Source organism: Pristis pectinata, chromosome 32, assembly GCF_009764475.1.
Source record: "Pristis pectinata isolate sPriPec2 chromosome 32, sPriPec2.1.pri, whole genome shotgun sequence".
Taxonomy (NCBI): domain Eukaryota; kingdom Metazoa; phylum Chordata; class Chondrichthyes; order Rhinopristiformes; family Pristidae; genus Pristis; species Pristis pectinata.
In genome coordinates this window covers 20,503,324-20,528,763 of record NC_067436.1, presented here as the reverse complement: position 1 = coordinate 20,528,763, position 25,440 = coordinate 20,503,324, and the positions used below count along the sequence as shown (strand labels likewise).

Sequence of the window (25,440 nt, the reverse complement as noted above, 5' to 3'; positions counted from 1 at the left end):
CCTGCCATGGCAGCTTTTCCCATGCTCCTACCACTCTCTGTGTAAATCATCTGCCCTGCACATTCCCCTTAAACTTTCCCCCTCTCACCTTAAAGCTATACCTACTAGTATTTGACATTTCTATTCTAGGAAAGGGACTCTGACTGTCTACCCTATATATACCTCTCATAACTTCTATCACGTTGCCCCCCAGCCTCCGATGCTCTCGAGAACCGTTTATCTAACCTCTATTATAGCTAATACACTCCAATCCAGACAACATCCTGAATCTCTTCTGCATCCTCTCCAAAGCTTGTAAGATATGATCTCCCTCACACAAAGCCACATTGACAATCCCTAATAAGTCTATGCTTTCCTAGATACAAGTAAATCTTGTTCCTAAGAATCTTCTTCAATAATTTCTCTACCACTCATGTAAGGTTCACTGGCCTATAATTTCCTAGATTATCACTGTTATCCTTCTTAAACAAAGGAACAACGTTGGCTATTCTCTAGTCTTCTGGGACCTCACCTGTTGCAAAAGAAGATACAAAGATATCTGTCAATATCCTCCCTTGCCATTAGGCTTGGGGACTTATCCATCTTAATGTTTTTCAAGGCACCCAACACCTCCTCCTCCGTACCCTAGAACATCAACCTACCCCTCCCTGATCTCACCATCAACCACGACCTCCTTGGTGAATACCAGTGGAAAGTATTCATTTAGGACCTCATTCACTTCCTCTGGTTCCACATATAAATTCCCTCTTTTGAGCAGACCTATCCTTCCCAGCTACCTTCTTGATCCTAATATATGTATAATATGCCTTGGAATTCTCCTTAATTCTACTCTCCAAGAATGCTACGTGGCTCTTTTTAGCCTTCCTAATTCCTTGTTTAAGTTCTTTCTTGTTTCCTTTATATTCCTGAAGGGCCTTGTCCAATTTCAGTTTCCTAAACCTTAAACATGCTTCCTCTTTCTCTCGTTATCCAAGATTCCTGAGACTTGCCATCCTTATTTTTCATCCTTACAGGAACATGCTGATTCTGAACTGTAACCAGCCAGGCTTTAAAAGACTCCCATATATCAGATATGTATGTAACCCCAAACACCTGCTCCCAATCTATTTTCCCCAGTTCCTGCCTAATACTGTTGTGATTAGCCTTCTCCCAATTTAGCACTTCCACTTTATCCTTATCCATAACTATTTTAAAACTTATAGAATAATGATTGCTGTTCCTAAAATGCTCCCCCACTGAACCTATCACCTGGCCAGGCTCATTCCCCAGGTCTACTACAGCCATTTCCTAGCTGGTCTACCTACATATTGTTTCAATGCACCAAATAAATTCTGCCCCATCTCAGTCCCTGGCACTAAGGGAGTCCTAGTCAATATTGGGGAAGTTATAATTACCCACTATAACAACACTTTTTTTACATCTTTCTATGATCTTCCTACATATCTGTTCCTCTCTCTTCTGCTGGCTGTTGGGAAGCAATACTATTATCCCATCATACTGATTGCACCTTTCTTATTCCTGAGCTTTACCCATATGGCCTCACGGAATGTATCCTCCAAAATGTACTCTCTAAGTCAGCTTTGACATTCTTCCTGATCAGTAATGCAGCTTCCCACCGCTCTTACGTCCTTCTTTATCATGTCTGAAGTATCTAAGCCCTGGAATGTTGAGCTGCCATTCTCACCTTCTCTCACCTAGTTTTTGTAATGACTGCAACATCATAGTTCCTTACTTGTTATACTCCTTGCATTAAAATATTTGTAATTTGTTTATTATTGTCACATGTACTGAGATACAGTGAAAAGCTTTTGTTTGTGTGCCATCCAGACAGATCATTCTGTATATAAGCACACATACCACACCATCAATCCTGCCGTATTCATTAACCTGGCTCTGCCTGATCTTCCTATTAGACTCACTTGACTTAACCTGTATCTTCTCCTCAATCTCTCCACCTACTGATCTACTGCTCTGGTTCTCACCTCCCCCCCCCCCCCCACACCCCCATCCCCATGCCACATTAGTTTAAACCCTCCCAAGTAACATTAGCAAACCTGCCTGCAAGATATTGATGTCCTCCAGTTTACATGCAACCAGTCCCTCTTGTACAGGTCCCACCTGCCCTAGAAGAGGTATCTGAAGCCATCCTTCCTACACCGGTTCTTTAGTACTATCTTCTTAGTTCTTGCCTCACTGGCAAGTGGCACAGAGAGTAATCTTATCCTGTTCTTCCCTAGAACCACTGAGAGAACAACACTCACCACTCATTCCAGTTGATAACAGTTAACCCAGCATGGACCAGATATTGAAACTAGGCATTTCTGACCTGGCTAGCAATTTGGAACCAAGATGGTCATTGTTTGTAGACTGAGGAAAAATCACAATCCAGTGATCCATGCCAGAGCATTCATGCCTAAAAATCAAGAAAGGATAAAATCCGGCTTGACCACTGTGTCCTTCATGGTCAAATAACTAGCTAATATTAATTAACTGTGTTGGTAATATGAAGAGTGGCAACTTGATTGTATTAGAAGGTGTCAAACAACAAGAGATGGATTGTCAGGAGAGAGAGGGAGAAAATGAAGGGCACCGGATACTGACTTACAATCATTCTACTTCACAAGCTAATCTATAAACAGTTGATCTCTGGATTGAAGTCATTCCACTGATGCCCCTGTGAAGGTTAAGTGCAGTGGAAGGCTAAACTACAGTGAAAACTGCATTTTATGTAAGCATTTGAAATGTCAAATGCTCACCCCAGAACTAAATTTACTTCTGTAAAAGTTGCTCTTGTATTTCAAAAGGGCACTATTAGTGGATATTCTTTGATGTGCATTTGCTTTGGAAAACATGCACATTTTGTGTCGTAGCCTGTTGCTGCAGCTGCAAGCAGTGCTCCTTTGAGTAAATCATAATTACTTGCTATGAACCACAGAACTAAAAGGCTAGTCATGGGCAGTGTGCCTGCTATTCTCAAGCAGGGCTTTGTGATGGCGTTGGATCGTACTTTAGTGGAACTGCTGCCCAACAACTAAATTTGGTCTTTTAGACATTCTGTCAGAGAAGAAAATAATCTGGGGGATGCTAGAGTTACTCAGGAAATAGTGAGTCATTCTATTGGACCCATCATAAAACAGTACTTGTGCTCGCTCAGTACTCCTGCTCTACACAAACTGATGAAAGCAGACAGAAGCCAAGTCACCAAGATTTTTTCCGTGTAAAACAATGGGGCCTGTTTTTAGCAACTTAGATTATAGAATATAGATAGCTTGGAGAGAAAGTATACTCTTTATTTTCTCCCTGCTACCCATATTGTATATTATAAACATTCACCTCTTTCACTAATCACTTCATTTCTCACCTGCACTTGTTCCTCCCTCATTTGCACATTTCTTTTCCAAATTCTCTTCTCTCACACTGACAGGGTGTGTTTTCCACTATGTCAGAAATTATTGCTAACTTTTTCTTTCCCATATATGGAGAGAATTTCAATTTATATAGTGCCTTTTGTAACCTCAGAATTTCCATGCAATCTCCATCCGATGAAGCAAATTTGAAGTGTTGTCACTAATGAAATAGGGGAAGTGTTGTGCTAGTTAAATGCTACTGGATAGGGCCTCTCATACTCAGCAGGCTCACATCTGGGAACCAAAATCAAACAGAACTTGAAATTCCCGAGTATGATCCTTAACATTTGCAGAGTTCCCTGACCAAGTTGGGAGTAGGGGCATAATATTAGGACTAATGGAACATCAATGAACAAAGGAGAGGAAATGGCCCCTATGGTTATTCAATGTTCTTTGGTGGACAAAGGGTATTTTGGAAAACAGTCAGAAACAGAACTGGGCTTCACTATGATGAGTGCAGAGGTTGAATTACTGTCAAAACCTAACAAGAATTATGTCTTTTTGGGCAAAAGAACAATTAGTACTTTCGGGATGATAATCCAGTAAGGAATTAAGGTCCGAGATAGATAAAGCAAGGAGAAAACTATCAAGGAGAACATTGTTCTTGCATTATTAGTACTTGCTGTGCCTGACTTGTCTATTTAGTACTGCTGCATCTGGCTTCAAATTGACTGATATTATATCTTACTATTTGTTGCAGTATCTTTCTTTGGAGATGGTTATGTGGAAGTTAGAGAGCCAGGGTCACTTACTTTCAGTAGACTCTCCATGAAGTTCTTGACCAGTAGACGCAATGGGATTCTCTTCCTGGCTGCAGGCCGCAATGATTACCTGCTGATGGAGTTACATGCTGGAGCATTACAGGTATAGTATTACACTGGGCAATCTACATTTAAACCAAAGGTCGTCTACAGGCATAAAAAACAAGCAGTATTTGAAATCAGTAAATCTCTGGGAATACTTCATCACACTTTAAGAAATTTGTTCCATGGGTAGTCTACGATCCAATGGAATGAACATTGAATTTTCCAGTTTCAGGTAACCCTCAACCCTTGTGTACCTTTTCCACTCCTACTGGTCCACCTAGGTTCTCTCTCCCTTTGTTCACATCTTCCATTCCCCTCCACCCCTGGTTACCTTGATGTGCCGTCCTCTCCAACTAGTTCCATCTACCCATCACCCACACACCCATCCACCTGGGTTTTTTCTCCCTTGGCCTACCTTCCTACCTCCTCCCCTATCTGCTTCTATCTGTCCATCATCCCTCCCTTATCTGGTTCCACATCGTCTTTCTCTCTATTTTCTCCCTCCCCCACCTGACTCCATCTGCCCATCATCCCCCACCTCACCTGTTTCCATCTATCACCCACCTACCAGCCTCTGTCTCACCCCTCCCTCTCACCTCTTTATAACTACCTTTCTTCCCTCGACACTCTCATCCTGATGCAGGGACCCGACCCGAAATGTTGACCATCCCTTTGCCTCCACAGATGTTGCCTGACCCACTGAGTTCCTCCAAAAGTTTGTTTTATGCTGCAAAATACTTGCCATTGTAGGATCAAAGGAGAAGTAAACACCTTGAGCCCTTTCCACACAATCATATCTTGTTTTTTTTTGTTCTTCTGTCCTTTAAAGGTAATGCAGGATCATACACTAATATCTCACATTTTCTATTTGGTGTATATGTATTCCACAGTAGCTCCATGTATGTAAGGATATTCGAGACTGGAAACCTCTCCACTGACTTGACGTTATTCTCCTTTCATTACTAACCACTTATCCAAGGAAGTGGAGACCAATCGATTATACCCCTGCCTTTAGGGAATGGAAAGGCTTTGAGGTGTCACGAGATAAGTTACTTGCCGCAGCATTCCCAACTCCTTTGAAAAGCACTTGCCACAATTTAGGACAAGGCAGCCTGCTTTGGCACTCCGACCTTTCTAAGCATTCGTTTCCTCCACCACCAGTGTCTGTAGAGTGTCCCACCAACAAAATGCACAGCAGTCACTCACCCAGCACCTCCTACACACCTGATCTTTATTGCCAAGAGGGACAAGGTCAGTAGGTATATGAACATACCACCATCTGCAGCTTCCCCTCCAAGATGCACGCCATCCTAAAGGAAACACATGACCGGTCTTCATCATCACTGGATCCACATCCTAGCATTCCCCACTAAATGGCATTTTCAAAAAGAAGGCTCATGACCACTTTCTCGAGGGCAATTAGGGGTGAGCAATAAATGCTATCCTTGCCAGTGACAACAACATTCTGAAAATGAATAAAGCAATTGGATTTTCTCAGGCCTCTCATTTCAAGATCCTGGGGTTTGTAACAGCAGAGCAGGAAAAGCCCAAGGAAATTCCAAATGTGGATTGTCTACATAATGTAAGAAATCATGAAACAAGAAAGATCATTTGATTATTCCACAGGGTATATATATATATATATATATATATATATGTGTGTATATATTTGACTCGATCTATTATGGGTTCTTTCCAAACTAAGTAAACCTCGCAAAAAAGATTCTCCCAGACTACAAAAATAAATTACAGAGAGTTCAAGGCTCTTATCTCTCTTCCCATTCTGACTGTCTTCTGTTCCTTAATCCATCCATTTAATTCAACCACTTTTGCCTTAAAATGTCCCATTCCATGTATTCACAAGTTAAGTTAGTATGAAATAAATGTTCCATCAGATGTGTAACGGAACAATATTTATATGAATTGAGGCATTTTTCTGGTTTCTGTGAAGTCCACACCCAACTTAGACTAAATACAGTTGTTCTGTGATGTTTTCGTCAGTCAGGCACATGAATCACATTGGGATCAATGTGGTCCTGTCTGTATTGATAGCTATTGTAGGTGCAAACACCTGCAGTGAAAGCAACTGACTTTGTATCATGAAAAGTGGACAGCAGAGTTGCCAGCATTTGTTGAGCCCTGGGTACAGTAAGGGAACGGGGCAGAATTTCCAATCCTGACAGCCAGTGAAAGATAACTTCCATGAGAATCTAGCTCCACAAAGAGCCAAGGGACCACTCTGAGGTGTTGCCATGTGAAGATATGTGGAACTTTTGCAAAGCAACCAAGCAAGATGATCGAATTTCCAAATAAATCAGTAATGAACAAAGAAGCACTGAACTATGTACAAATAAACACAGTAACTGCTGGTAATGTCTTTTTTAAGATAAATATTGGGAAAATAGAAAAGGACTTCCCATATATCACAGTCCTGATGTTGATGCACTAAGTCTGGGTTTGGCCAGATACCCAAGTTTTTTAGTGAGTAATTTTCTCAATTTGGCATGAAATTTGGACGTCAAGCATGCATTACCATGAGCGCAGCCTACCTAATAGTTGGTGATTGTCAGGATGTGGGAAGTGTTTTCTGTGTTTACTTGACTGATTTCACCTTTCAAAGATTAATTCTGGAGAGAGATATTTTCCACCCTAAACCAGCATTACTGGGTCAGATATGGTATTTATTAGAAAGAAGATGAATTGAAATTTGGGACTTCCCTTCATACCAATCTCTGAAGCAGACAGTCAGACCCTGCTTTGCCCTGTTAGTGCCTGGGATGGGGGAACATAAACCACAGCTGCCACAGTGTTATATATAGAATAAACAGTCTAACCACATTAGTAATTATTTATATTTAACATTCAACTAGAGTCAAGGCAGAAAACACAGTTCTACCATTCTAATTCCTGCTTTGGGAACACAGATGTTGCTTATAAAATTGTCCCTTGTGTGGGAAGTTTTAACTGGAAAATTATCCATCACCTATTGAACCAGGATTTCAAAATATAAGTTAGGCAATGGGAACAGTTGATAAAGAACCAATCACTGGGGGTTCATCGTTTTAAGAAATTTGACCAAAATTGCATTGTCTTTTCCCTTTGGTTAATACAGTAAAACTCCGATAATCTGTTATGTTTGGCATTTAGTGGAGCCAGATGAGCAGATATTCCAGAATATTTGATGTTTTCTTTATTAACCCACCCACACATTTTTTAAATATACTTTTATTTATATGTTACAAAGTGTTATAATAAATTTCCCAGTGAACTTGGTAAGTTTAAAGGGAGCATGGGAAATGGGGCTCCAGTAATTTGAATGGAAATGTGGGAACCAGGACCCCAATGAGTGGAAGGGAGCACAGGAGGTGAGGCCCTGATGAGTGGAAGGGGGCATGGGAACCAGGGCCTCAGTTAGTCAGAAGGGAGCACAGCAGATAATACATGGTGAGCCAGATGTTGAACCGTCAGGATTTCCAAATGGTCAGATAGCAGTGGATTATCAAAGTTTTACTGTATATGCATTGAACACAATCTAATGAGACTGAGATACTCAGTGCAAAATACCTGGTTTATTGAAGCGCATGTGTAGTCAATTGAATGTTAATGTAATTTTGCTAATTCCCCTAGCTCTCTGATTTTAGGTCAATATCTGCCTTTCCTACTGGGTCATCTCCAACTTTGGCACTAACAAGACATATTTTGAGACTTTTTTCATGTGCTACCCATTCAGTATGCTGATGGATTCATGTGACTTCTGTCCTCCCTGATGCACAACTGTAACATCGGGGAAACATAATCTAGTTGCTTTTAATTTTGGTGGTTCCAATTAAAATTAATTTTGGATACTTATTTTTTATTTTTCAGGTGAAATTGCAACTTGGATCTAGGGAAGTGATACTGGATTCTCAGAAGGGTCTAAAGCTTAACAATCTTATCTGGCATGATGTTTATCTTGTTCATGAGAACAAGGCTCTAACCTTGACTGTAGATGGACTCTTAACGGCTGTGGAAGTACCTGATGACTTTAATAAACTGCAAGTCAACTTTGGCTTGTATTTGGGTGGACCTGGAGATGCAAAGACCCCCTACTTATCAAGGACATCTACCATGTTCAGAGGTTGTATTTCCAGGGCCGAGTTTAATGATCATGACGTCTTATCCTCACTTGTTTCACACCCTGAGTATAACATAGAGGATGGATGCAGCAATGTTATTGTAGCAGGGGACAATTATCCTGCCAACTTTCTAGGCCCAAGATCCTTTATTTCTCTTCCAAGCTGGAGTACAAAAGAAGAAAGAAGATTTGAGTGCTTTCTGAAGACGGTGATTTTGCAGGCCCCTTTACTTTACCACGCGGGATGGCAAACAAACTTTATTGCTTTAGAAATTGCAGATGGTCATTTGAGAGTCTTAATTGACAATGGAAGTGGAATTGTGGTACTGGACAATACTCATTTTGTTAGTGATGGAAAATGGCACAGCGTTAAACTGATTTTCAATACAAGTTATGTACAACTTATAGTAGATGATAAATTATTCCAAAACCAACTAATTGACAATAAGGTGGCATATCTGAGTCTCCAAGGGCATCTGTTCATTGGTGGAATAGATAACAGAACTTCATCTGAATTAATTAAACGTGGTCCCTCCTATGTGTTAGCAGAAAGAACGGCATCTGGCTCCTTCATTGGTTGTATTCACAACATACGGGTAAACTCAGAGAAGAAAAGCTTGGCTGATGCATTAGTCACCAGGGCTATTAATACTGCATGTAAGAATGAAGAGAATGAGGGAATGGAGGAAGGTGAAAACAAGCTAGAAGGTATGGTTTCACGTGTACCCACTTCAAGTTTTAAGGGGAGTCTGAAGAACAATCCACCATGTCTGATCACTAAAAACATGTCCAATATCTTCAATGATTTTACAAGACTATTGGATCTGACACCATTGACTGTAAAGGAAGCAGGAAGTTCTACCTTGGAGCTCCAACACATCCATCTCACTATTGATCTGCGCAGAATTGGAATAAGACATTCCCAGGTAGTTTTCAAGATAATTCAGGATGGCAGACATGGACACCTGGAACTAAATATTCCAGGTGCCAAAGGTAGAAAAGCATTTACATTTTTGGATGTAACCAGACATCATGTTAAATACCATCACGATGGGTCTGAAGGGTTGTTTGACCAGTTAATATTTGAAGTATCTGTTCACAGCAAGCAAGAGATCCCTAATTGTTTAAAGAAGGGTCAACGGTATATTTTTAATGTAACAATCACCCCAGTCAATGACCCTCCAGAACTAACCTTCCCAAATGGGAATCTTATAACGATTCTTCAAAATACCTGGAAAACCCTTGGTCCAGATGTCATTCTACCCATAGACACTGACAACATTTGTGCTGAATTAAAAATCATTGTAATTAATAAAGAAGATCGAGGTTATGTTGAAGATGCGAGAAAACCCAACCAGAGAATTGGAGAATTTTCATGTAAGGATCTTAAAGCAGGAAATATTCGCTATGTTCACAGTGGGGCAAAAGTGTCCCAGTTGTTGCTTCAGGTCAGTGATGGAGAAAGAATGAGTGATGTAACTCCCTTGAGAATTGTGGCTGTGAAACCTGATGTGCAATTGGGCAAGAACACTGGTTTAATTCTTCCACAAGGGGGTGTGAGTCTAATAACCATCAGCAATCTGTCTGTGGAGACCAATGCATTCAGGCAGGAAGTGGATGTCTTGTATAACATTACCGAGCCATTACATTATGGTGAGGTCCAGAAACTTGACAGTCCTGGGAAATGGAAATCAGTGAGGACCTTTCATCAGTATGATATAGAACAGGGCCACCTTCGATACTTCAGCACAGATCCTGAGTTTCGTAGGCAAGACATTACTGAGAAACTTAAGTTTTCAGTGACAATTGGACAACAAATTCTTGAAAACAATGTATTTCTTATAAAGATAAAGAGTGCCAAAATAACACTTCTCAGAATATCTCCAAATGAGTTAAATAATGTTAGACGAGGAAAGATTACACACGATGAACTTGAGGCTGCAATAGAAGGACATTCAATCCCTGCTGACCTGTTCAGGTATGTGATTCTAAAGTCTCCTGATAAAGGAAAGTTACTGGTGGTAAATGAGGAGCTAAGAGCAGGATCCACCTTCACTCAAGAGGACTTAAAGCAAGTAGGACTCACTTATGTGGCTACTGTTAGAAACACTGAAGAAACCCAAGACAGTTTCCAGTTTCAAGTTTTTGTTGGAGACCAACAGTCCCCTGTATATACTTATCCAATATTGATCGGCATTGATCCAGATGTACCAATTTTGATGAGTAAGGCATTAGTTGTGGTAGAAGGAGGCACAAAAATCATAACCAAGGATCAACTTTTCACTGTAGGTCAGAGTACCACTGCTTTTGTGTATAACATTACAGAGGGCCCTCAGCATGGAGAGCTGATCATACGGCCAGGCATCAAGGAACCCGTCACAATCTTTACCAATGATGACATTCTCCAGCAGCGGTTAATGTATAAGCATGATGACTCTGAAACCCTGGAAGACAAGATTGGTTTTGTTGTTGTGGAACAGTTTAAAGGTGATGGACCTGAGGCAGATGTGCTTCACGGTACAATGAATATTTACATAAAACCAATAAATGACCAGCCACCTGTTCGAGTGGTGAATAAGACATTTAATGTGACCCTAAATGGACAACACTTACTAACCACAGCAGAGCTTTGTTTTCATGATGCAGACTCAGATTTTGATGATTCCAAACTGATTTATACTAAGTGGGGGACCTCCAATGGTAATATTGTCTCTGCAGATGACACTGCCCATGAACTCTCTCGCTTCAGTCAGGAGGACATGGAACAGAAGCGTGTGTTATTTAAACATCATGGTGCTCAACAAGGAAAATTCCAGCTGCAAGTGTCTGATGGTGTACATCAAACTGCAGCTGTGTTGGAAGTTCATGCATTAGATCCTTACTTGAGAATAGTCAATAATTCAGTTTTGTTGGTTCAGCAAGGACAAGAGTCAAATATCCATGGCTATTTTCTTGGTGTGGAGTCTAATGTGGACATTCGGAGTGAAGAAGAAATAGTATACAAAGTAACACATCCCCCTAGACATGGAAAGATTCTAGTGAATGGTGAACCAGATCTGACATTCTCACAGAAGGATATAAACAATGGCCAAGTCGTTTTTCACCATGACAACAGCAGGCATTCAAGAGATTCTTTTAATTATATGGTTGAAGTGAAAGAGATTAAAGCAGAGGGAATTCTTCCCATTTTGATCTTTATGGAAAGTCATCGGCACCCGCCAGTTGTGGTCCACAATGAAAAAGTCTTTGTAGACCAAGGAGGAGCAAAGAACGTTCTGAAGGAGCAACTTCTCGTAAGTCCAATCCAGCTATGTGTTTATTTCATTGCCTTCAATTCTGTCCTGACTGAACCAATTCACAAAGGGTTAAGGTCTTATGGGGAGGGCTATGGTGGGATTCTCTGATGTGGTAATTTGTTTATTTCCAGTCTTATACTGCTATTTACGTTAAAAGTAAAAAGTTAAAATAAAATAGCTCCATGCAAATTAAGGCAAATTTAGCTATTCTGAATCTCAAACCCTGAACTGAACCTGCTCAGTTTGTTGCTGGTGTGTGGTGCTATGGTACCGAATAAAACAAATTATTTGAAGAGTTGTTACAAAATGCAGTGTTCCAATAGCAGTATTATTTGTGCACCAAGAGGTGCCTGTTGAGAGTTCTTGAGTAGATTGCCTCTTGCTGCAGGCTGCCTGATCCATTCTGAAAGACAGTTCTACGGTTGCTAATTAGCAGCAAGAAAGTTGGAATTATTTGCTTGGATTTTTTTCTAATTGAATAGCTGCCACCACATGGATCTAATTAGATCCATCTGGTTTGGATCAATGGTTAGCTTGAGAGTAGTTTATTACCAAAACTTCCAGCCTATAGTTATTTTCAAAGTCTTTAAGAAATATTTTAAATTGCATCCTGTTTAAATGATAGAGGAAGGCCTTAGGGTGCCAATAAATTAAACAGTGCCAGTCACTAGGCAGTCCCGGAGCTGACAGACCCCTGAAGTTTGGAAGAGTTTCTGTACTTTTGCTTCCATCACTGTACAATATTCATCTACAGTTCTGTTTTTAGTCACTGAAACAAAGGATTGGACTTACCTTGTCCATTGTTTTCATCACTGAATTTAGTTTGATTATCCTCCACTTATTTGACTATTATAGCCAACATTTTCATGTAAGCTTGACTAACAAGCATGTGAAATGCTCACTTAGCTCAGTCGATAGCAGTGAGCACTACTGCATACCAAAAGGAGTAATGACAATTTGTGTAGTGCTGTACTGAGATTTATTCAATTAATCAGATGTAAGGTTTGATGATGCTATTTGAAGAACACCTGGGGAGTTCTCCCAGTCTTAATCAGTAACTTCCTGTCGCAGTATCTTATTGTGGACAAGTGGCTTCAACTATTTACATAACGGCAGTGACCACACCAAAAGTAATGTGTAGGTTGAGGAAGTGCTTTGGTATTATAAAGCATTACATCAATTTCAATTCTTTTGTACTGAGACCATTTCAGTGTTGCAGTGTGTGTGGAAATTATAAAATACCACCCATTTTGGAGAATATCATGAAAGCACATTCTTCTGCTGTTAGAGTTGGATCAACAAATAGGAGAATTAAAAATTTCAGCTCCTGTTCCTTACTTGCTACTCCACTTCACATTTAACAGTCCCCTTTGAGCAGTTTCTGTGTCCCTGTCAATCAAATAAATAATTACCTAACTCTCCAATTCATATTCCTGTCACTTTATCTCTGAACTTCATCAACATTAGTTAATTATACTTCAGTCTGTTGATCCAGGTTAATTAATTAACAAACTAAATTGAATCCTCTCTTAGTTCTTGCATCCCCAATTAAATCAATAAATAATGAAGTGTTTGCTATCTTTCTTTGCCAATAACAGAGTGTGCCACAAATTCTCACTCTGTCAGCTTCTCACGCAGATATCTGAGACACTTTAGCTGCTCCCTTACTCTGCTAATGTTTCCCCTTTCCTATCTCCTGATGTATTGAAGGTACCGTGCCGGGGCACAGTATTGTCTAAGAATCCCTTCTCCACCTCAGCAATGATCATGGGAAACTATTCAGTCATGAGAAGCATCATCGAGCTCATACACACCTTCACCTAACAGCCACACTTCCCTACCAGGTGATGGAAGTGGACAAGCCGCAGAACCCAGCTTCTTGTTTCCTCCTTGTTTTGAGGGCATTGACATTTATGTGTGTAATATCTGTTCCCAGGTGGCTAAGGCAATTGCACCATCACTGGAGATTGTTAGGAGATTAGCTCCTCCTTCCACAACATAAATAGATAGTCCGATGAGTCAATGTCCTTGACCTGAGAATGTATCCCACAGCCCTGATACAGTCTGGGTGAAATAGTTCCTCAGATTTCCTTATTCTTACCTCCTCATTTTTATTGTGTGTTACCAGCAAACAGTTTTCCCGGATCAATGCATCCATATTCTTAATATCCTTTTCAGTTTTATGACCTTAACTTCCTTTTCACAAAAAAATACAAGCTCAACTTTCTTTATCTGGAATAATCTGTATTGTTGAGAGGAATTGAGGAATTCAGCAGGAAGATTGACAATCACCTTCTCTTGATTCTTTCCTTGTCCAGTTAATTTGTGCATTGTTTGATGCCTTAAAATCTGTCCCCAGTATAATGTACTTGATGCATTCAGGAGATAGAAAGGGGCAAATGTTAGTAATGACAGAGAGGTGTTCAAATGCCTCAGATAGCTACCTGGGAAGCTGACAGTGAGCATGCTCACGCTCTGTCCTATTTTAATTTTCATCACTGTGTGGAACTTCTAACGTTTTATTGTATTGTGTCAGTTGTGTCTCAGTGATGAGCAGTCTCACCTCTGACACACAGAAATTTAGGCCACACAACTGTAGAGTGCAGGTGGTCTCCAGGTTATGGCAGGGTTCCGTTCCTGTGAATTGTTTGTAACCCAAACAGTTCACAAATCGGAAATGCGGTTGTGAGCCATGTTCCCAGGTGGCAGAAGCTGCCTGCAGCCTGGCAGTTAGGCTCCGGAATGGAAGTCAGAAAGCCCTGCACAGTGTTCCTTTAGCTCTTGTTCTGCCTGGGATGTATGCAGATGGTGGTAGGGAGCAGGGTGGTGTGGAGTTCTGTCCATGGTTACTTGTGGGGCACTGCCTCACACCGCCATCTCGTGGTGATGTGACAAGATCTGTTTCTCACTTTGCAACTGTTATAGTCTGGCCTTATTAGAGATGGTTCATGGGTTTAGAAAATTCTTTTGTAGCAACATGATTCAGTCTCAGGGGCACTACTTGCTTATTTCCGTTCTTGGCCAATCCCCACCACTGTGAAAATGTGCCCATTATTTTTTTTGGTTGAAGATTTAGATCTGTCCTTATCCTGTATGTTCATTTCACATTAATGAGGTGAAACAGTTGTGCAACTTTCTGCTTTGCTCACTGCAGAATCTGGAATTACTTTCATGGTTTTATTGCCTCTTATTGAATCATGTTGCGGAGAATTGTCCCTAAGTAAAAAATTCAACACCCACTAGATAATACATCTCCACTGTTTAAAGAAGGTTTCAGGGGCCATAATTGTGGTCCTTGGGTTTAAATCCAGTTGGATAGGTATGAAAGGGAGATTTTATTCTTAGAAGAAACTTATTATTTGGAAAAATAGCATTACTTAGCTTCTATCTTTTATTTATCTTTATCATAAAGTGCTATTTATACTAACATTGCTAATATTTCCTGAATTTGGAACTCAAAATGTAGTCTTATTACTACTTTAACTATTCCTTCTTAAATTTTGTCTCTTTAATGAATAGTCTGCACAAGACCCTGGTTGTCATTTAATAATGGGTACAGTTGGCTAACTACAGGTTGCAACTCTAGAGTACCTTTAGTGTAGTGAATCCTGCTAACACACTTCACAAAGGGATAATCAGGGAAAAATGGGCAGTGAACTAATGATTCTGTTATTACGAGGGATAGCCAAAGGATTGGTGGATTTTAAAGAGCAGAGAGGTGAGAGGCATGGGGCTTTAGATTGGGGATTTCAGATTGGCTGAATGTATAAAGCATCAGTGGTGGAGAGGTATTCAGGCTCTGAATGATCGAGCTATGCAGCACGGAAACAGACCCATTGGCCCAGAACATCTGTCCCAACTGTCAGGTTCCCATTTACACTAAGTAATCCGACACTATTCCCATTTTATTCTCCCCACATTCTCATCAACTGTCCCCAGGTTCTACCACTCACCTACACTCCAGGGGCAATTTACAGCAGCCAATCATCCTACAAAACCATGTTTTTGGGATGTGGGAGGAAACAGGAGCATTGGGGTAAACGCCTACTGTCATAGGGAGAACCTGCAAACTCCACACAGACGGCACCAGAGGTCAGGATTGAATCTGGGTCTCTGGAGCTGTGAAGCAGCAGTTCTACCAATTGCACCATTAGGCTGCACAGGTTGGTGAAGGGGAATGTTTTGGATGAGCTGAAATGTACACAGGGCTGGTCTGGATGACATGGAGTATTTGAATCTGCAGGTCCCAAATTTCTGGATGGGAGTTTAATCAGAAATCGGAGGTGGGTGGAGGTACAGGTGAAACTGGAAGGGTTTTTCAGATGGGGAGGATATAGGGTGAGAAACTCAGCTGATTGTTGATTGCATTTTCATTCTAGCACACCATGGCAGAGCATACTTCTGCCCACCTTACTATAGCTCACCCACTAGTGGCTGACACGATCTCAGTCAGGATGAAACCCTCCTGGTGAGAAGCAAGAGGGGGAGGTGAGGTTGATGGAAGAGTTGTTTGAAGGACTGACAGGCAGGGGTAGGTATCAGAGAAGTGCTTTGGCAATGGTGTTTGAAAGGGATAGTGGCCATATCCCAGGGATGTAACCATTTACTCCCTGCTGGCATAGGGGCCTGGAAAGGAAGCTTGGATGGTGAGCTGGGAGCAGGAAGGGACTTCCATCAACAGGATGACCTTGAAGATGCCTTATGGAGATGACGGCTGCAGAAAAGTATGGACTCAGGGCTAGCCGGGGACAGGCATTCTGGGGACTTTCTACTGGGAAAGGGCCTTCTTGTCAAGTCTAGTTTGAAGATTGTTGTGGTCCTGCTAGATCTGCCAATGAATGGTTAAACAAATTGAGCCAATTTATGCTCAGCTTATCTCTTGAGTAAGTGATAGCTAGGGTCATGCTGGGGAAGTTAAAAGAATGAGAGTCAGAGAGGAAGGGTTTTGGCGGGGGTGTTATCAGGTATTGCCACCACAAAGCAAAGTGAAGAATTAAAGTCTCTGAATAACATGAATGGGAAAATGGGGGATTGTGTGGATTTTGGTAATGAAGAATTCTGATGTTACATGCATTACACAAGTGCTATGTAAGGTGTGTTTCGCCTCAGTTTTTACTCAGAATGGAACAAATAATTGTTTGATCTGGCAGTGAAACTCAGGAGCGCTTTAAAGGTGAATTGTAACATGGTTCACTGACCAACACTGTTCACTGACACGGTTCACTGACCAACACTGTTCACTGACCAATGCTGTTCACTGACACGGTTCACTGACCAACACTGTTCACTGACACAGTTCACTGACCAACACAGTTCACTGACCAACGCTGTTCACTGACATGGTTCGCTGACCAATACCGTTCACTGACACGGTTCGCTGACCAATGCTGTTTACTGACACGGTTCACTGACACGGCTCACTAACCAACACGGTTCACTGACACAATTCACTGACCAAAACTGTTCGCTGACGTGGTTCGCTGACCAACACTGTTCGCTGACATGGTTCACTGACCAACACTGTTCACTGACACGGTTCACTCACAGTCAGAAGTTTCCAATTCACATCTCCATTACCGCTAGTAGCTGAACAGCTGTGCAAATCCAAACAGATAAACCTCTAGCTGAATCTTTTATCCAAGGATCCTAATGGACTTTAGGCAGGAAATAACAGAAACACTGTCACAAATCATGTGGAATTGGCTGAACATGGGAAGTGCCGGGGACACAGGGAAGAGAGATGTTTTTAAATGGTGGAACAAAGTTGACCTGTGAACTACAGATTAGCAGGTTTGACATTTGTTGTGGCATAAAACGATGGAAACTTGTATTAATAAAACCATTTGAGGAAATGGAGAAAAATAAAATTTGTGGTGATTGAAAAGCCAAAAACTGCATTTGCTGAAAATCTGAAATTAAAACAGAAAAAATGCTGCCTGACCCACTGAGTATTTCCAGCAGTTTCTGTTTTTATTTCGGGTTCGTTGTGATCTTGTCAATAAAATCTGCTCCTTTCCCTTGTGAGTGTGACAAAAGACCTCCCTGGAGTAGTGAATGCTGAATGTTTACATTTCAGGAAGAGCTTTAATCTATTTCCTCTGGAAATAAACAAAATGGGAACTAATGGTATTAGTTTATAATGGAAATACAGTTAGTGACCTAAATGATCCCAGTGGGTGATGGTATAGGGGCTGTCACCAGCTGGCCAGGAAGTTCCCATGAGGTCTGGTTAGAGCACTGATTTTGTTTCACGTGACCTAGGTCTGGATGTCACACAATAGCCTCATTACTAGGTGGCACAAAGCCAGTGAAGGTGGCTGGTACCAAGATGCACAGGATAAGATGCATGAGGATTTGAACATCTGGAAACAGGTGATGGGGAACTCACTGTCGAGAGACAGGTTATAACCTCGGATGTAGAGAAAAATATGCAGGGGGATGCCTTCCTGAAATGGGAGGAAATTAATGCAAGGAAAAAGCAAGAGGTCCAGCCTCTGCCAACATTGCTCAGTACAGTGAGTAAAGCAAATCAGATGTGAGCTGTGTTAAAATATCATTATTATAGTGGAAGTAATCCTCCACCTTACATTGCACTGCGTGACCAGGCTGTGTACAGCCCTGGCCACCACAGCTAACAAGATAATGGGTAATAACAGGCAGAGGGACTGAGGGGGTGGACCAACTGAATGATGAGGAGCACTTCCACAGACTCAGTATGGTCTTGCTGGAGAAAGAAAAGTTGAGAGTTGATAGAAATGATATTCCTAAAATTCTGAAGGGAACACACTATACAGATTCTGAGGAGCTGTTCACCTTGTTCAGACATTATAATTGAGGACATGTGAAGGAGATAAATCTGATTCTGATCTGGAGAAACAGTGTTTCATTGAATGAGTGGTCAGTCTATGGGATAGACTCCTGGGAAAATAGTGGAACTAGATAGTGTTGACATTCAAATTAAATAGGTTTCCTTAAGAAAATAATATGTTGGAATGCTGTACATGAGAAATTTGTCACAGGTTTAAACAGCTGGGAGGAACAGTTGACTTTGGAGCAATGTTCCCCAAAGCTTTCTGTCACTGTGATTTTCTTGGGGAATGTGTGGGTCTGTTGTAGACTGACTAATAAAAGTCAATTGATATCATTAGTCATCTATGCCACTTGTGTTGAATCTTATAACCAGAGTGAATTAGGTGGGCGGTGGTCCTTTCATACAGCAGTTCCCTTTTACCTCTGTAACTGAGGATCTGAGCTGTGGAGCCTTGGCTTGGACACTAGGAAGGGAAGTTGCAGGGGAGATAAGGCTGAAGGTCAAAGCTGGAGCAGATAAAACCAGTCCCAGTCATCTAGAGTTCAGCACAGGGACTGTAGCTTCAGAGGGAAGATGGACAAACAATTTGGATTTAATGACCTTACTGGTGGTGACCAGGGAAAACATTGTCTCTAGGGAGGTGGGATGAGCAATGAGGAAAACATTTTAAGAGAAAATTTGGTGAGTATTTGAGAGAGTGGGCGATTGAGATACTGGGAGAGATGGAGGAGTGTTTATTGCTCAAGTACTCTGCTATTTTTTTAATGTAGGAGATCTCATGAGTAAGTTCCTGGTGGGGTACATGGGCATCCAGACATTTTAGCTGAAATATGTGATTTTGTCGTGCAGTATTTCCACAGCTATGTTAGCTGAGGTTGCAGCTTCTGTTAGAACAGTACTCAAAAGAAACAGATGGAAGAATGTGCCATCACATGTCTCAGATTGCTTCAAGATTGTGCTGCTGATGCTGATTCCTGACACAACCAGTTGCACCCCAGGACTAAACCTGTTCTGAGTAGCTAAAGATCCATAAATCTCACTCTTCCTGCCCACTGATCTGAGAGAATCTCAGTATATCTGCAAATGTGAAGTCACTCTGGTGAGAAGGGTGGATGTGTAAATGGTGATTAGCTGGAAGCAGCGGTGATCCACAGAAACTCAGAGATCCTTGTAGGTAAATCATTATCTTCTTGGATGGCTCCTCAGGGTTGAGGATGAGTTACTTCCACTCCAGTTCTGTGGGTTCTGAGGTGGCTTCTGAGGCCAGTGAGGAACCTACCGACTATCCCACAGGTGGGGTAGATGTTTGATGGGGCTAGTGAGTGGAAAGTTGGGAGACATTGTATGTTTCCTCACTGCTTGTGCACTGTCTCTGCATGTCCTGTTATGTTGTGCTCACTGCCTTCCTCATGTTCCATCTCCACCTTCCGCACTTGCGGGCCTGGGATTTTGAGAATTTCCTTGAAGTGTTTTCTTTGTCCTGCTGGTAATTCCTTGAAGTAGAATACCCAATTCAGGAGTCTGGGGTCAGCCCTGAGAACTATTTGGCCTGCCCATATCAGAGCCTTGACGCTGGGGATGTTGGCTTAGGAAGAGATGCTGACCTCTGTTTACTTATGCTGTCAATAGATTTGGAGGGTTTTGTGGAGACAGCATTGGTGGCCTTTCTCCAGTCCTGTAAGGTATGTACTGTAGGTTGTCCAAGTCTCTAAATCACTCAGGACTCATTGATACTTGGTAGACCACGGTCTTGGTACCAGGTTTGAGGTCTTGATCTTCAGGCATTCTTGTCCTCAGTCAGTCAAAGACAGGTTGTACAGGAGAGGTAGCACTGAATTTTGTCAATGTTATCTGCCTTCCCTGGGAGCTGAGTCCTGAGGTCTGGAAAGTGATCCATAAATTTCAGGATCTCACACTGAGTTTTGATTATCCGTGTGGTGTTGTGTTGGTAGAGGGCCTTTGCCTTCCAGATGTTTTGTGCAAGGCTTCTGTGAAAAATTCAATGACTTTGTCTGTGAAGGTGCAGATATGCACGTGTCATCCACACACTTGTAAACCATTGAGTGAAGTTTGGCCATTCTTGATGACTGAGCACTCTAGTAGGAAGCTTGTTGGAGCTTCCAGTGTTGCATCAGGAAGGTTGGTATAGCCTTTCTTGACCCCACCCTATGCTGAGATTGGGTGTGTGGTGGACCCATTTTGGTTAGGTTCATGGTCTGCAGTTGTTGAACGGTAATGAACTTCTGAGAACAGACAGATTTGAGAAAGATTCTCCATAATCTCTCTTAGTTGACGACAATTGAAACAGGTGTAAAAAAAGTGTATTTTTGTCGCTAGAAGCAGAGGAAGTCCATGTATGTGAACTTGTCATAAGAGTCATAGAGTAACACAACATGGAAACAGGCCCTTCGGCCCAACTCCTGGGAAGATACAGAAAATAATTAATGATATAGATTGCATTCCCCTTTTGGCCTTCCTTCCACGTCATTCTCTTCTTGGACCCCCGAGTACTGGAGGTAGTTTGCCATCTTTTAGGTCGTTTCAGTGACTCAGTAGAGATTCCCCTTCCCCATCTCATCTCAGTCTACTGCAAGTTGCAGTTACATTGAGTGGGAAGGAGCTACCTTGACACTGAATACATTATAAGTGTGCATAATGCAGCCATCCCCCATCGATCATTCTGAGAAATCTCCGTGCATTATTAATATGCATTCAAACAGTTTGCAGCTTCCTCAATACACTTTCTCATTCCAGAAACTCTGGGCAAATGTCTTCATCATGATCAGTGCTCCTAAACTCTGTAAAGCCGTTTATTGAAAGCCAAAGTGCAATCTTGCAGGGTACTTGTCTCAAGTTGAAGCAAAAACCTATTATTTTAGAAAGAATTGTGAGATCACGTATTTAAATGTGTTAAGTTGTACAGTTCTGTGACTGGCTGAATTGGTTGCCTGTTGATAACTGAATTATCAAGCAATCAATAGCATTTAATGTTAATATGTCTGTTTATTGTGATTCCCTGGACAGGTATCCCATGATGACAGTCTTCCATCAGATCTGATCTACTCTGTGAAAGTTCCTCCTGTTTATGGGCATTTAGCCATGGCCACTGATGGTTGGCCAGCTGCTGGACAGAGACCCCTCAAGTCATTTTCCCAGGATGATGTAAATGGAGGCAGAGTTCAGTATGTTAATCAAAGGTTCAGCCCTCAGGGGGATGCTTTCACACTGGACGTATCCAATGGATTTAAGTCGGTGGATGGACTAACAATTGTGGTAGATATCATCCCTGATGTCATTTCTTTGGAAACCCAGAATATCTCAGTGAGAGAAGGAGGTGCACGGGTCCTCAGTGAAGACATTCTCAACATTTCCAACTACCTTAACCCCTTGAATTTTAAATTTTACATTACGAAAACCCCAGAACATGGCAGGATTGGGTACCAAAGGTCTCCTGAAGACAGCCTTTCATTTTTCACTATGAAGGAGGTAAGGTTGGCTGTTGTGTTCCAATCATGGATGAGGATCCATGTGTATGTCTTCAAATGTGGTCATAGAGTTATACAGCACAGATACAGGCCCTTCTGTCCAACTTGTCCATGCCGACCAAGATGTCTATCTGAGCTAGTCCCACTTGCCTGTGTTTGGCCATAACCCTCTAAATCTTTTCTATCCACAAACCTTTCCAAATGTCTTTTAAACATTATAATTGTATCCACCTCTACAGCTTCCTCTGGACTTCACCAGTGCCTGCTCTGTTTAGAGAATACTGATGCAGATATTTCTCTTCTTGGCTGTGTTGATGACCCAAGTGGTGTTCTAACAAACACCCTGAGTTTCCTGCCATTTTAATTCACCATCTCACTCTCACTATGACCCATCAGTCTGTGGGCCCCTGCACTGTTACAATGAGGCCCAATGCAAGCTTGAGAAACAACACTTCATCTTCCATCTGCTCATGTTGCAGCCTTCAGCTTCAAATCAAATTCTCCAACTTTAGGTAACTTGCTCTTTCACTCTGTGTGTATCAGAACTGGCCATTTCTGCCTATCATCATTTTGGCTCAGTTTTTCTCTCTCTGTTCCATAATCTGTCCTGCTGGGCATGTCCCACAGCCCCGCTATTAGCAACGCGTAACAGAGACAGAGAAGCATAATGTGATTCTAACTGCTGCACTGACCCATCTGGTCTCACCATATTAGTGACATTCCCTTTGTTCTACCCATCTCTCCCCCTCCTTCTCTGCTACTGAAAACTAACTTGGTCTCCCTTTTCCCCGGTTCTAGTGAAGGGTCTCACACCTAAGCCATTAACTAGTTTTCAATCCACAGGTGCTGCATGACCAGCCGAGTGTTTCAGTACTTCTTGTTTTTATTTCCGATATCCAGCACCTACAGTTTTTTGGATTGTTTAACAATCCTCCATTGGGTCAGGTGTGTTTTTGATGCCTGTTCATTGTCTGCAGTGGAATGGTTGGTAATGTGGGTAGTGTCAGTGGTGTGTCTAAAACATTGAGTGATGGAGTCACTAGGTCTGTGATGTGTGTGAAGTCTGTTTAAAATTTGCTCTCTGTGCAATTTTCCTCCTTTTTAATGAAATTTCCTCCTTTTTAATGTTTGTTTTCTGCCTATTTTCAGGTTAAAGAAGATGCAGTGTTTTATTTTCATGACAACAGTGAAACATTGATGGACAGTTTCACTGTGATTGTAAATGCTTCAGAGATTGGCAGACAGAGCGAGGCGATGACAGCCTATGTAACTGTGATCCCTGTTAATGATGAGCATCCTGTCGTCACCATTAACACTCAATTGGAGGTAACTGGATTGTTTACTTTTACTCTCTACTCCCACATTGAGGTTACTGGTTGACAAGAATTTAACTGGCTGGGTGTCCAAATGAACTTGTTACAAACTCCACTGACAACCTGAAACCTCTACAAGCTGAAGAGGATGAGCTGGATGATTTTTGAGCTCTGCTTTCAGATCTATGTTATTGGACACTGTGACAATTACTGAAAGGATAATGTTATTTAAAATATATTAAATTTTTTTTCTTTTATCCCAAAGATGTAAAGTCTTCGGAGAGGGTGCAGAGAAGGTTTAGCAAATTGATTTGGGGATGAGGGACGTTAGCTCTTTGGTGCACTGGAGAAGTTGGAGGTTTCTCTTTGGAACAGAGTATGTGGCCAGGGGATCTGACAGAGGGATTTAAAACATATGCAGAAACTGTCCCAATTGGCAGGGGGGTCAGGAGCCAGGGGAATGGAGGTGATAAGCAAACAAACCACAAGTGATATGAGGGAAAACTTCCTTCTGTGGTGAGAGGCTGGGATGTGGAACACACTGTGGTGTTCAGAGGGGAGCTGGATGGGTCACTGAGTGGGAAGGATGTGCAGGGCTGTGGGGAGAGGGTGAGGGGGCAAATGGACTGCACTTCAATAAGACAAGATATTTATTTATTAGTCACTTGTACATCGAAACACAGAGTGAAATGCGTCTTTTTGCATTACTGAGAATGTGCTGGGGGGCAGCCCGCAAGTGTCGCCACCCTTCCGGCAACAACATAGCATGCCCACAGCTCTTAACCTGTACGTCTTTGGAATGTGGGAGGAAACCGGAGCACCCGGAGGAAACCCACGCAGTCACCGGGAGAACACGAGGAAGGACTGGACAACTGAAATATCCCTCATCCAACTGTGACAGTGTCCAACACCCCAAAAGCTGGGTTGAGAGCACTGCTGAAAACCCATCTCACCCTCTTGTAGATGTTTGAGGTTGTAACTATCCTGTGATTCTTTGAACTTCCAACTGACCATTACAAAAGCTTTGTTAATTTTGTTATATCTATCTGAATAATATATATATATTCATTGTCCAGTTAAAACCATTAGATTTTAAGATTTATTGTAGATTTATTAATCTAGCAAAAGCAATTGATAGGAAATATAAACACATTTGACTTTTTGTATTTGCTTTGTGCCAGTGTTTGGGATGGCCACCAGGTGGAAGTATTGAGCAGCAATAACTATGAGGTGGAAAAGGGAGTCATTGGGAATATTTAAAGAGGATGTTGATAAATTAGTGAATTATTATGGAATTAAGGGATATCGGGAACTGTCACAGAGGGGGAGATGAGGCCTGGAGTAGATCAACCATGAATATTGACCGGCGGGGCAGGGTTGAGGGGTTAACTCCTCGTATTTTCTTGTTCTTATGAATGTGGTTGGAACGTGGTCACCAACAGGCAGAGTGGTTGGTAATGTCCACCCAGGGGGCAGTGCGGCCGGGATTGACCACCGGGGGCAGTGTGTCCATGATTGACCACCGGGGGGCAGTGTGGCCGGGATTGACCACTGGGGGGCAGTGTGGCTGGGATTGACCACTGGGGGGCAGTGTGGCCAGGATTGACCACTGGGGCAGTGTGGCCGGGATTGACCACTGGGGGGCAGTGTGGCCGGGATTGACCACGGGGGGGCAGTGTGGCTGGGATTGACCACGGGGGGGCAGTGTGGCTGGGATTGACCACTGGGGGGCAGTGTGGCCAGGATTGACCACTGGGGGGCAGTGTGGCCGGGATTGACCACCGGGACAGTGTGGCCGGGATTGACCACTGGGGCAGTGTGGCCGGGATTGACCACTGGGGGGCAGTGTGGCCAGGATTGACCACTGGGGCAGTGTGGCCGGGATTGACCACTGGGGGGCAGTGTGGCCGGGATTGACCACTGGGGGGCAGTGTGGCCGGGATTGACCACTGGGGACAGTGTGGCCGGGATTGACCACTGGGGACAGTGTGGCCGGGATTGACCACTGGGGACAGAGCTGGGTTACACTCTCTCTGGTCGATGTTAATCCATTTCATTCTCCACTATTGTCAGCTGTGCTTTCAGCTGCATGGGTTCCAACCTCTGTAATTCAATCCCTAACCCTTTCTTCTTCACTACGCCTCCTCTCAGCATTACTTTCCCTTTGTTACCAAGCTTTCTGTTGCGTCCTCGTGTACCTGATACTCG

General features: G+C 42.3%; 1 protein-coding gene across 1 annotated transcript in view; it reads left to right on the top strand.

The window, feature by feature from the left end:
* Positions 1-25,440, top strand: part of cspg4 (chondroitin sulfate proteoglycan 4) — a 68,460-nt gene that overhangs the window by 21,320 nt on the left and 21,700 nt on the right. The window contains exons 2-5 of the mRNA XM_052042590.1: positions 4,108-4,271; positions 8,078-11,620; positions 21,459-21,920; positions 23,069-23,245. Coding sequence (XP_051898550.1) covers positions 4,108-4,271; positions 8,078-11,620; positions 21,459-21,920; positions 23,069-23,245 — 4,346 coding nt within the window. The remainder of the gene's footprint in view (positions 1-4,107; positions 4,272-8,077; positions 11,621-21,458; positions 21,921-23,068; positions 23,246-25,440) is intronic.